The sequence below is a fragment of the Cucumis sativus genome, chromosome 4, assembly GCF_000004075.3.
Source record: "Cucumis sativus cultivar 9930 chromosome 4, Cucumber_9930_V3, whole genome shotgun sequence".
NCBI lineage: Eukaryota > Viridiplantae > Streptophyta > Magnoliopsida > Cucurbitales > Cucurbitaceae > Cucumis > Cucumis sativus.
In genome coordinates this window covers 799,512-811,957 of record NC_026658.2, presented here as the reverse complement: position 1 = coordinate 811,957, position 12,446 = coordinate 799,512, and the positions used below count along the sequence as shown (strand labels likewise).

The 12,446-nt window shown below is 31.9% G+C and overlaps 2 protein-coding genes and 1 long non-coding RNA gene across 5 annotated transcripts; 1 reads left to right on the top strand and 2 right to left on the bottom strand.

Annotated features, from left to right (window-relative positions):
* Window positions 1–370: 370 nt before the first annotated feature.
* LOC101216925 (protein UNUSUAL FLORAL ORGANS) lies at window positions 371–2,039 on the bottom strand. Of its 2 annotated transcripts, none has more exons than XM_004152162.3 (2): window positions 793–2,039; window positions 371–712 (listed from the first exon to the last, which is right to left on the bottom strand). In XM_004152162.3, the coding sequence occupies exon 1, from the start codon at window positions 1,923–1,925 to the stop codon at window positions 807–809; it is 1,119 nt and encodes a 372-aa protein (XP_004152210.1). In that variant the 5' UTR covers window positions 1,926–2,039; the 3' UTR covers window positions 371–712; window positions 793–806. The 2 variants fall into 2 exon arrangements, with proteins under 2 accessions (XP_004152210.1, XP_031740368.1); XM_031884508.1 differs by having other exon boundaries at window positions 520–691.
* A 2,206-nt stretch (window positions 2,040–4,245) lies between these two features.
* LOC101217164 (broad specificity amino-acid racemase RacX) lies at window positions 4,246–6,838 on the top strand. 2 transcript variants are annotated; one of them, XM_004152163.3, is made up of 4 exons: window positions 4,247–4,727; window positions 4,826–5,544; window positions 5,663–5,936; window positions 6,362–6,838. In XM_004152163.3, the coding sequence occupies exons 2-3, from the start codon at window positions 4,834–4,836 to the stop codon at window positions 5,933–5,935; spliced, it is 984 nt and encodes a 327-aa protein (XP_004152211.1). In that variant the 5' UTR covers window positions 4,247–4,727; window positions 4,826–4,833; the 3' UTR covers window position 5,936; window positions 6,362–6,838. The 2 variants fall into 2 exon arrangements, with proteins under 2 accessions (XP_011652967.1, XP_004152211.1); XM_011654665.2 differs by having other exon boundaries at window positions 4,246–5,544.
* Window positions 6,839–8,931: 2,093 nt separating this feature from the next.
* Window positions 8,932–10,854, bottom strand: LOC101217401. Its single transcript, XR_969174.2, has 4 exons — window positions 10,705–10,854; window positions 9,838–10,215; window positions 9,442–9,561; window positions 8,932–9,168 (listed from the first exon to the last, which is right to left on the bottom strand). It is a non-coding gene; the product is annotated as an uncharacterized RNA-binding protein C17H9.04c (long non-coding RNA).
* Window positions 10,855–12,446: the final 1,592 nt, after the last annotated feature.

Below are 12,446 nucleotides of genomic sequence, written 5' to 3'. Positions count from 1 at the left end.
GATCTTGGATGATTAATGGTATGTTGGGAAATGGTTTTAGACTTGGAAGAAATGATTATAACTATTTCAAATCACTCTCAAATATGACCTCAGTCAACAATCTGTTGGCTATTTTTCTTTTTTCTTTTCTCGACATTTCAGGCTCGAAGTTGAAAGAAAAGTCGGGCTTGGAAGTGTTATGGACAAATTATTGCTTGAATGGTTTTGAAGTCCTTTACTATACTATTGAAGTGACTCTGATGTATAATACCAAACGAATTTGTTTTTTGGTCTTCTGAAATTGTTTCTTTCATGGCTCTTCACAAGTTATTCCATCCAGCTCATGGGGAAGCTATTGGCTGATTAGAGACTTGTCTAGAATCAAAAGGCATACAGCTTAACATGATATTGTGCAATAAGAAAAAAAGGATTGTTGGTTACTTAAACCATTTTTTTAGATCAAATTTTCAAAGTTTTTTGGGACTTACTAACCTTCTCGTTCTTACAAGATCAATTTGTCAAAGTTTTAACATCATTATGTTCGGTGAACCAATATAAACTCCAAATTGTACTCTGATTCTAGCATAGTCCTTTCAAATTAGATATACATCCTTTCATGACTTCTTTAGGTGAACTGTAATGGACCTTTTATATCTTCATTGTAATTTGAGAGAGCAAGCTGGTGGGGTAGGCAAGTACACCAGATTGTAGACTTTTCAGAGATCAATGGGCACTGCAATATAGTAAGTTTCATTGCATACAAAATAAAGAAAATAGTCATGCTATTCTTATTTTTAGAATTGAAGAACTCACATGTATCAAAGTGTCTAATTTGATTTAGATGCAAAAGGAGCAAGGCTTGGTTGAAGAAGCAGTCCTTTTATTGGCAAGTTATGTACTATTTTGCCTCTAATTGAAGAACACCCATCAATCCAAACCCATTCCCATGTATTCTTCTCTTTTCTTTCTCTCCAAACTACCATTCCATTTCCTAGCTCCTTATACAAGCACATAACCTCATTGTTCCATGCACATTTGCTGTTTATCCAGCTTCCATTGCTTCCTCCGACAAGTTTTCTTCCCAACTCATTTGGTACCTTCTCAACCAGCACCCACACATCCCCATCTCTACACTCCCAAACACAGGCATCTTCACCACATACGCCACCAACTATTGTTAGCCTTCCATTTCGAGATGTAAGTGCAGCAAATTCAAGTCTATCAGCCATTGGCACCTGCAATTCCCTGCAATTGTTTGAGTCAATATCAAAGCCCATCACACTGAACGCCCTTGCGGAGGTTATCCAATACAGAATCCCATTAGAGTACACACTCTCATTATGAGTCCAGACTGTTAACCTCACAGCAAATTCTACTGGCAGTGATCCTACGATTTCCCATGAGTCGTTTCTTGAGTCATACATTTCCAACTTTGATTCATATGTGGTGCCACCTTGTGGTGCCACGGACATTCCCCCTGCTACATACACCTTGAAGTCCGGAATCTGAGAGTCTTGCCTTGTATTTTGTATCACAACTCCCACAGCTGGATTAGTTCTACTGATGTTTGGCCTTGGAAGATATCGAAATTGGGTAGTGAATGGATTGCATAGGATCAATTGTAGAACAACAGAACTTGTAGATCTTAAAAAAAGAAGACTACCAACTGTTGCAATTGGTTTAACTAAATCAGGAAGGAACTCAAGTGAGAGCTTATGCCAATTGTCAAGAATTGGATTATGAGCAAAACATAGCTTGTGTGCTCGCAATGGCAAGGCTATGAACCATGAAGGATGACTCTGCGATAGAATTGGTTCAGTGTTCAAAGGGCACGTATCGATGCACTCATGCCATTGCTTACAAGCTGATCTAGCTCTTGCCAAAGAATCTGGAGATAGGAAGGAGAAGATGTTGGCAAGGAGATCAAAAGGAAGACTACTCCACATGGTTGATGAAAAGAGAGAAGTTTTTTCATCAAAAGGTTAGTAAATTGTATATGTGCAATGCAGCCACAAGTTATGATTGAAATGCAATTATTCAAGGTGAATTATTGAAATGAATGATATATGTGCATTGGTTTGTGTGGCCTGCCACTTGAACTATGATCTGTATGGTCTGACCCACATGGGAATCTCATTTATTTATTCGTTTCTTTTCTGAATCAGGCATTTTGGTTACTTTTTGATGCATACATTAGAAAACTTTGGTCCTTACAAGAGCCCAAAGGGCAGTTATATGTCTTTGACATACACATAAAATATTTTTGCTACTTTCTGCTTTAAAACCAATCCCACCTCATACCCTTTGAGAAGAAAATTCTGTTCTTGTTTATGTGTTTTTCGTTCTTTTACCATGGTTATGCGGTTCCTACTTAGAACTCAACACAGTTTCCTTTAAAACAAATCATGTTGAAGTAAGGTCATAGTTATGCGGTTCCTGTCATATTAATCTTTATTGGTTGCCCTTTATTTTATAATATCTAAAAGATATGTATCTTTGATAGATGAAAACCAAATTAATACGTGACTACGACAAATTTAGATTTTGGATTTTGATGTTGATGTTGTGATTATCCTTTGATTATCTTTGGCTTGTTGACGCTTCTTTCCTACCATGTTTCGTTTACTTATTGGCAAGGTTGGCTGAATTGAACATGAGATGATTCAACTATGTTGCACTAATATTGTTTATTATAATTACTAATCTATTGTCGACACTTGAAGTCATTTTTTGACTGAGTTTACTTCACAACTTTTTTATTTTATATTTATCTTTTTTCTATTCTTATCTCCTAAATCCTAACGAGAAAACAAAATTAATATATATATATATATATATATATATATATGAATTTGCTTAGGATTCTCTTGCAGGTTGGTTAAAAAAGTTTTGTCCGTACGTTCTAGCTGTGATTTGTAATTTTCACTCAAAATTACAAAGTACAGAACTTTATTTGTTTTTATGCAACTTTGTCTTTGAGCTGCAAAATGCAATGGAGAGGACCCTACCATGTTCTGTCTACCTCATACTTAAAGTTTTAAAAACGTGTACTGTACCAATAAGTTTTCGTCCAAATCTTTTTATTCACATTTCTATATTTTCGTATACTTAACATCAATTCGACACGGATCGTAAAATCTACAAAACAAAATATAAACATGTTAATTTGTTTAAAAGCCTTAAAATATTTATTTACTACCTTAAATTTTTGTTTTATCCGTTTTTTCTAGAAATGTTCGTCAATATTGATATTTCTACAAAAAAAAAAAAATTGTGCAAAGATTAGACCTAGACATTTTTATTGACACCAATATTTTAAACTCTAAGTTAAAATGATTAAGACATTTTATATATATATATATATATATCAAATGTGTATCAAGTATGTATCAAATGTATCAAAATGGATATCACTAGTTTATCAAGTGTATATCAAATGTATCAAGATCAAGTATGTATCAATAGTTTATCAAGCATATGTTAATTGTATCACGCGGGTGTTCTTTGTATCACGTGGGTGTTCTTTTTTTTGTCATTTTTGCAAAATAGATAAGTTTATTCTATGAGTTTAATTTTCTTAGACTTATTTTGGCATACATACAAGAAGCTCATATATTAATTATTATATCTCAAAATTCGATTTGGTATTTTTCTTAATATTTTTTTGGCCACTTTTAACAATAAAACTTAAAGAGTGTTGTTCTTCTAGTTTGGAATAAATTTTTTTAGATCAATTACACCTTGCTACCATATTTATAAAGATAATGACAATTATAAACAATTGAATTTATGACTAATTAAAACTTGATTTGTGTTGCTAACAAAAATTGAAAACATAAGTTTAGCTGATTCGAATAAGATGATTGTTTTTAGTTGAATCAAATTAATTATTTTAGTTTTAATTAAATATTATTATTTGGAATAAAGTGGAAATGAGCTGACAAGTAGACTTAATTTCACACAAATATTAAATAAGATTCAAATGCATTTAGTTGAATCCACAAAACCTATAAAAAAAACTTTATAAATCGAGAAATTGTATTAATTTGTGAGGTTTATATAATTTTACTCTGAGACTAGAGAGAATTGTTGGAAAGCTTTTGTGTGCCATCGAAACTCGTTTGTTTCTTTAACGTGATAGTGATAAAAAAAAAAGTTATATTGATAAATAATTCATTTAACTGTATTTGAAAAATCTAAAGAAATGTTATAAAATAAATTAGTATTAAAAATGGTATCAAACACAGTTTGGAAAGAAAAAAAAAAAAAAAATGGAATCTTTTGTTTGGAAAGTTCTGCCTTGAATCCACGTTTGTTTTATCATCTCTTTTCCGGTGGAAAAAAGAAAAATGAACGATCTATATTTTACAGGGATCTTCACCAAAATTCGGATAAATGCTGTCTGGAAGCACGAGAGTCTGTCGAAGTGGACAAGTTACTAAATTTATGTGAGAATGGATGCTGTTGTTCTAACAACAAAGATTCCTTCCACTTCCACTTGCTTCAACTCCCACTTCCCCATCCATTTCTGAACGATTTCTTTTCCCAAAACCCTCAAATCCAAGAGGTTGTTTGTATTTTCCTCTTTTTCTTGCCACTATCTATCTTTCTTCTCTATCTCTTGGTCTTTGTTGCTTTGATCTTGAGAGAAAGATAATGGGGTTTTGTTTTAGGGATTGATATTCTGTTTTTCCCTCATTTTGAATGCCAGAGAGGGGGTTCTCCTGTTTTGTTTGCTGATATTGCAGGTAATTTCATTATTCAATTGACCCAATAACGAGTTTGTTGTTCTTGTGATGGGAAATTCTTGACTGGGTTTCTTATTGTTGAAACCGATGTTTTTTAGGATTGACAATGACTTTCCAGCTTTTAAGCAGTCAATCTTGTATATCTGCTTATGTAAATACTCGTAGAATTCAGCTACAATGGAGGTTGAATCCTGTTCAGGCTTTGCCACCATCAACTCTATTGCACACTGATGAAAGTGAACATTTTCCAGAATCTAAAAAGACTTCTGGGTTCAGCTCAGTATTGAAAACGAATAAAGATTCAACTGGTATTTTGCTAAGTCAATCAAATACAGTGGGTATATTAGGAGGATCTTCTGTGAATTCTACTGTAAACTTCTTGGGAAAATTAGTTAAATGGAGTACCAAAGATGGAGAATCTCAATCTGGTCTCCCTTTTGTTCTTTGCTCTGATCCAACTCTTAGTAACGAGCTCCAAGTGTTTGATAAAAGTTCTCACCCAGTTCTCAACTACAAGAGTGAGGATTTAGGATTGGACTCTGAGTTAGTAGTTGAGAGTTTGAAGAGTAAGAGAACTTTTCTCGAGAATTCAGGTGCTCGTTGCATTGTAATGCCTTGCCACATCTCTCATTTGTGGTATGAAGATGTTTCAAAAGGGTGTCCTGTTACCTTCCTTCACATGGCTGATTGTGTTGCTAGAGAGCTCAAGGAAGCAAAGTTGAAGCCACTCGAAGCTGGGAGTCCCTTACGGATTGGAGTTCTTGCAACCAATGCAATTTTAAGTGCAGGGTATTATCAGGAGAAACTGCAGAATGAAGTAGGCATCTCTTCATTGTTTTTGAACTTTATACTTCATAGCTTGAAGATGTTATTCCAGTTTTTGAGTCATTTTAACCATAAGGGAATCATCCTTGAATATATATTTATATATACAGGGATTTGAGGTGGTACTTCCAGACAAAGCAACTATGGAACATACTGTAATTCCTGCAATTGAGGCTCTAAACAGAAAAGACATAGAAGGGGCAAGGAATTTACTGAGAATTGCACTTCAAGTTCTTCTGGTGAGGGCTGTCAACTCTGTCATCCTTGCCTCTGATGATATAAAGGATATTTTGCCCTTGGACGATCCCCTTCTTAGGAGATGCATTGACCCAATGGACGCATTAGCAAGGTCCACTATCAATTGGGCACAATGTGCTGAATAAGGTATTTGGTCCTAATCCTCTTCCTGTTACACTTTTCAAGATCTCAATTTGTTGTAAATTTGTTTATCCTCAGAACTTTGCACAAAAGAAATTATCAGGAAATATGTTTAAAGTTAGCATTGTTTTAAATTGTCGAGTTATGAATAATGTACGAGATAGTTAGAATTGCTTGATCATCCCATATGACCTCTCTCGCATTTCATAGCAGAAGGAAAACCATTAATCATGTAGAATTAGAAATATGGAAACTATATGAATACTGGTATACTGATGTTCTTCTCCTTGTTAGTTTCAGCCTGCAATTTACTTCTCATTTAGGTAATTACTATTCGTTTATGAAAAGGTTGACCCTATATACAGTTAAGAAGGACTTTTTGGCTCTTCCACTTTTCTCAATCTTATTCTCTTATTGGTTTCCTCATAAAGGAACTCTCTCCGGGCCTTCAGGTTTACCTTGGCAACTGGCTCTTTTATGTCGGGTTTCTTTTGACAATAAGGTGATATGGTAATCACATTTTTCATTTAGACATCACGAGTCCATGGAAAAGATGGGAACCAAGCTCATCAAGTGATGTAAATAGATCGGTGGGGAAAAAGTGTTTGATGATGATGCTGATACTAGTCTTAGTAGATGCATGTACTGTTTCTTTCTCCCCCCGCCCTCCAAAATGACAAAAAAATAATAATAATTTAAGATGTGTAGCGAGATTTTTGTGAAATGAATTGCTGTTTGCTCCATCTTCTCACCCTATCAATAGAATCGACTGTGATTGACACATCATTATAAACAGTTGGTTGAGAATTATTGTACTCAGGAAGTCGAAAGTTTGCAGTTGGGGTTCCCTCATGAATTGGAATGTTTTGTGGTAATGGTAAGATCTAGACCTACACAGTTGTGGATCATCTTTTTTTCTCTTTTCCAGATACTTCTGTGAGTACCCCACGCTAGCTTAGACACATCTTAATTAATCTTATGAAACAAAATGCATTATTAAACAACATGCATGACCATGCTACATTTGAATGCCAAGAAAATTGAATAAATAGGTGGTCACCATGGATTAAATTCATTTTGCCTAATATCCATTATTCCATTATCGTACCTCTGAGTGTGATCTTTTGACCACTTTGTCAATCTACGATGATAAAATTAAATTGTTCTGTATTCTTTTTCCATCAATATCAAATGCACATGTGTTTTTTTTATACACGAGCAACGTTTTACTGGATGGATCAGGCTAATGCGATGAATGAAGCTTACATTGCTTGTTCGTTTCTCTTTTCCCTTTGAGAGGTTACATGCCTGGTGATTTGGTAAAAGTTTAGAGGATGGTTTGGCTTGTGATTCATATTAATCTAGGTCTTTGAAGCCAGAAGTTGGAAATCCTCAAATTCGTGTTATTTGTGGTTGGGTTGTGAAGAAAAACGAGTAACAAAAATTGAAGTTTGTATACTCCATTTTTCATTGGTGTGCCTTTTTACCATCTTAGTCTATGATACATGCTTTTATGATTGCTGAGTTAGTTTCGCATTAGTATGAAACTTAATCTACAAACTAAACACAAGCTTTACAAAAAGGCTTTTGGCTACTTCTGAACAAAGCTAGATTAAAAATGGAAGAAAAAAATCATTGCAGCTAACCTTGTATCAATTTCTCCTAATTTCGTTCAATATTCAATACACTAGTACACATTGCTCGTGCAACCTTTTCTCTCTGTAACATCTCTGTGCTATCTTGTATCTTTGAATTAAAAGAGCTGTTGAATCATAAATTTAGTCCATTCGAGTTCATACGGTTTAACTAGATGAATCAAAATCTTGGTGAATTTCTGTAACCTCCTACTTTCTTATCTTCAAATCAATATAACTAGATAGCTTGATAGGTTGAGTTGAATGCAAGTTCATTGGAAGTGTATCTTAATGGTACATTCAAGTTTTAAGAGTTGATATATATTATTTATCCAAGAAAAAATTGTACTTTTAGTTCTTTAAGTTCAAGGTTAGTTGAATAATTAATCAAAATTGACCCAACTTTAAAACTAATAGTTTATTTTTCTTTCCACCCCTAACTGCCCCTAAAGTAACAAACAAAAGCTTAAAGGAAAGTGTTTTTTTTTTCATGGTAAAGACACTTTGGTAAATAAAATTATATTTGGGACCCTCCATAAATTAAAAGGCCTACCTTTATACAAAGTAGCCAACTTAATTAGTTGGATAAACTATTACAAAATCAAGTATATTTGTAATTTAAAGCTGTTTGTGTTTGATTCTTTTTTAACTTTTCATCGTCTTGTTGAATGTTACTTGCCATGAACTTGTTGTTATTAAACATTGCTGCTTTCTTTCTTAATTGAATTGTGTGTGATTTATTATTAGTTGATTCATATGCAAAGTTTAGGATTAAAATATGTCAGTATTTTTTTTTTTATATTGAAGAGTTGACATCCATTAATCTCAATAAAAATATATAATTAATAATAACAATGTTTTTCTACTTCATTTGGTAATTAATATCTTATCCGATGAATTACGCCTAAATTCTCACTAATTATCTATTACAATATTAAAATTATCTATGCATCAAATTCACTATTTTTTTCTTTTCTTGTTGGGTTATACTTTCATAAACATTCGTACAGATTTGATCTTATCATTGCATATTTAATTTTTGGTGACTCCAAGAAAGCTTCTTTTTCTTTTCTTTTTTTCCTTTTTTTTTTATTTTTTTTCTGTCTCTCCTTTTCCTTTTCCTTTCTCTTTTTCTTTTTCGTTTCTCTTTTTTTTCTTCCACTTTTCAGAATAGAAGAAAAGAAACAAACATTTCCTCCTACTTTATATGTGTTTGAATAATACAATTATCATGTAAAATTCAAAAGGAAAAAAAGCTAATAATTTTCTTCTTTTTATTATTTTTGCTTTTTTTATTGTCATTGTGACTAGCTTTCAAGGATTAGAAGAAGTTAATCAATCATCTACTATGATGAGAATGTCATAGATGTGTCAATTGAGATATTTGAATAACTACCAACCTTTCGACCTCTAGTATTTTGTAAAAAAAAAAAAAAACAGAGAATGAAGATTGATTTTTGGACAATATCTCAATTTTTTATCATCACATAAATTAACATCACTCATTAAAAAAAGGTTACAAAACCAGAAAACAAAAAGAGAGAGAAGAAAAGGTAGTGCAGGTTATGAAGTCTCTTTGAAATTTTTCTCAGTTGAGAGCATACCTGCAAAACATGGGGAAAAAAGATAAACATATTGTTATATGACAGTAAATGGTTATTTAAAATTATTTAAGTTCCAGAGTAACTTTTATAAAAAATTTAATGAAGAAAATGTAAATGATTTTAAAACTATGCACTCTAAATGGCTAGAATTTCAATATTATAACTAAATAACTTCATTTTTTAAAGTTTGAACATATAACAACTTTTTGGTAGTTGAGGTTCAAATCTTCAAGGGTATCAAGAAATAGATAATGGTTATGAAAGATCACACACCCAAAACTTGATGATGAAGGAGGATTTTGGCTTGGCTAATTTTGTTAATAGGAGTCTCTCGGAGCACTGCATCTAAAGCACTCCATCCTGCTTGCAAAGTTATGTTCATTGCAACCCGACCTGAATTTTCACACAATCATATTCACATGAGAATCTAGAGATAGACAAACTTTAATATGATAAAATATTATGACTTTATTGGACAACAGTTTGAATTTTATATTTAAAAGTTAAGTTGATATGAGTTTCTTTATCGGTTGTCTGTTTTTTTTATACAAAATAAAGTGGGACAATGGAATTTGAAAACTTAGTTTTGGTCAAAGAGGAGGATAAAAATCATAGTAAAAAAACGTAGAAAAAGCCAAATGATTATCAAACTGATATTACGGCTTTTACCTTGCACAAATCCAGTCACCGGACTTCCAAGCGGAGGCAGCAGTACGGGCGGGACTGGGAAAAGCAAATGGGGAAATCCCTCTAGGACTACGACGAGGAATATCGAAGTCAAAGGCCGACATGTCGTCTTTGAAAGCTCCACATTTGAAGCAGCTTGATCGGCTTGCAAAATTGTGAGCTCCACAATTTCCAACGCTACAGTACCAGTCCCCGGGCCTCACATCCGATCCTCCGTACCCGAAACCAGACCCACCTCTTCCGATACCGCCGCCGCTCTTCGGTTCGCCGCAACGCTGGCACATATCCCTCCTCTGGAAGTTCAAATGCTGGCATGACCTACAGTTCCAGTCTCCCGGTCTACTCATCTTCTCTTCCTCTCTACAAATTGTATTAACACAGTCAACACAATGTAAAAAAATATATTTGAAATTAAATGAATACTTTTTGAAGTACAAAACACATTTCTACATTTAAAAAGATGTTTGAAACACACAAGTTGTTTAAAAGTAAGTTTCTGGCTTTTCAATTTATATTTTGATAAATACTCAAAAACATACTTTTAGATATGGTTATGTTAGACCCAAATGAGTATAACTTAATTCACATGTTGAGTATGTTACTAACTATTAAGTATATGATTCGAAAGTTCCTAAAGCTTGTAATTGAACCAAAAAAATATTTCTTTACTCAAAACCAAAATCAGTATTGTTTCTGTTTCTCAAAGATATATATATAAGAAATAAGAAACAACAGGAAAAAAAAAAAAAAAAACCCAATGATATGTCAAAACGTTGAACCAAAAAAGACCCTAAATTTGAAAAGAAAAATGACGCAGAAAAACAGAAGAATTGAAGATGAAGCACAAACCTTAAGAGTGATTAAAGAATAAAGAAAGAAAAAGGGAGAGAAGAATTAAGAATGGCGATGGAATAGGTAAAGAAGTGAAGGGTTGTTTATATACACCCAAATCCCACTCAAAAAGTTGCATTATATATCATTATATATATATACACACACACAAAAGTTCAAAACAAAATATTACAAAAGGAGAGAGATGAGTGCTTTTGATTAGAAAGAAAGAAAGAAAGAAAGAAAGAAAGGGGATATTTTGAACAAAAATAAAAGAGAACCCCCTTCTTTTCATTTTTCTTTCACTTTTTTTTTCTTGGTTTGAGGGTTTTGTGAGTGATATAATAATGAATTAATTTCTGCTTAAACTTTTCTTATCATCTATCTATGGGTGATTTAAGATCGTATTATTAGATTTTGTTTTGATTGCTATAGTTTAATTAAAATTTTAGGTTTAATAGGTGATTATATAAAGAGGAATTCTAAATGTGGGAATACTAATGTTGTGGTACACAAATGCATGAAAGTATCTATGAACAGAGCACTATAGCTACAACTTTACAACATGGATATTTGAGTTCCTTTTTCAATGTATTTACTAAAATGCCTTCGTGATTTTGTTAAAAAAAAAAAGAAGAAGAAAGAAAGAAAGAAAAGAAAAGAAAGAAAAGTAAATTGAAAATTAAAAAAAAAAAGTCTCTTTTTTCACCCCTCTTTTTCTTTTAGGGGACATGGAGCAAAAGTTGGGATGGAGGTACCATTCAAACTATTTCACCCAAACATAAATCTTTCGAGTTTAGGGTTTCAAAATTTTGGAAGGCAACAACTTTTTTCTTTTTTCTTTATTTAGTTTCGTAGATAACCTTTTTTTAATGGTTTTGGGTACGGAGGGTCGGATGTGAGTGAAATACAACCACTCAAGATTAAAAAACAATGCTCTATAAAATTAGTTAGAATAGATAGTAAAAGAAATAACAAATGAAAAAACTATTGTTTAGTAAAGTTTTGTCTTAAAATAAATAAATAACCACCTCTCATTTTTAATAATAAATACTAAATTTGTGTAATTTAGTTATATTAATAAAAATTAGATTATTATTTGGAGTTTTTTAAAAATAGGAAATTTGACCTAACTATAAAACAATCCTAAAATAAATTTCATTACACTTTTATTTTTTTTGTCAATATTTTATAAGTTTCTTATATTTTTGACAATTTTCTTTATTGTTATATTTTTTTGTTATTTATATTAAAAAAATAAGTAGATTGTTGTTGCAATTTTTTTTTATCTTTATAGAATTTATAATTTATTATAATATAACTATCTTAAAATATATATATGATTTGAATTGTAATCTGTTTAATCTAGTTTTTTTCACAAAAACTTTTTGTTTTGAAATAATTGTTATAAGAAAATTAACCAATAAAAATTTGAAATAAATGTGAAAAATAAATTAAGAAATAATAAATTTATGATAGGTGAGGGAAGATACCAAATTTTGAAGGATGTAAAATCTAAAATGCTCCATTAAATAATCAAATTTAAAGGTGATTATGAATAAATTACAACTCAATTATTTTAAAGTACTGACGCTGAATGGAGAGGTTAATTCTTAACCATATTTGGTTGCTTATGCTATAATAAAAATGTCGATTAAAAATAAGGCGTACACGGAAAGAATAATATTAATTTTAATGTAAGAGGAAATAATATTAATTCCATTGCTAAATATAATCCTTCTGAGGACAACGTCTAATGT

What these genes read in the sequence shown, in the direction of transcription:
- LOC101216925 (XM_004152162.3), bottom strand. Translation starts at nt 1,925, where the DNA reads ATGTGGAGTAGTCTTCCTTTTGATCTCCTTGCCAACATCTTCTCCTTC.
- LOC101217164 (XM_011654665.2), top strand. Translation starts at nt 4,834, where the DNA reads ATGACTTTCCAGCTTTTAAGCAGTCAATCTTGTATATCTGCTTATGTA. An exon ending in AGGAGAAACTGCAGAATGAA is followed by an intron (nt 5,545 to 5,662) that starts GTAGGCATCTCT and finishes TTATATATACAG; the next exon opens with GGATTTGAGGTGGTACTTCC.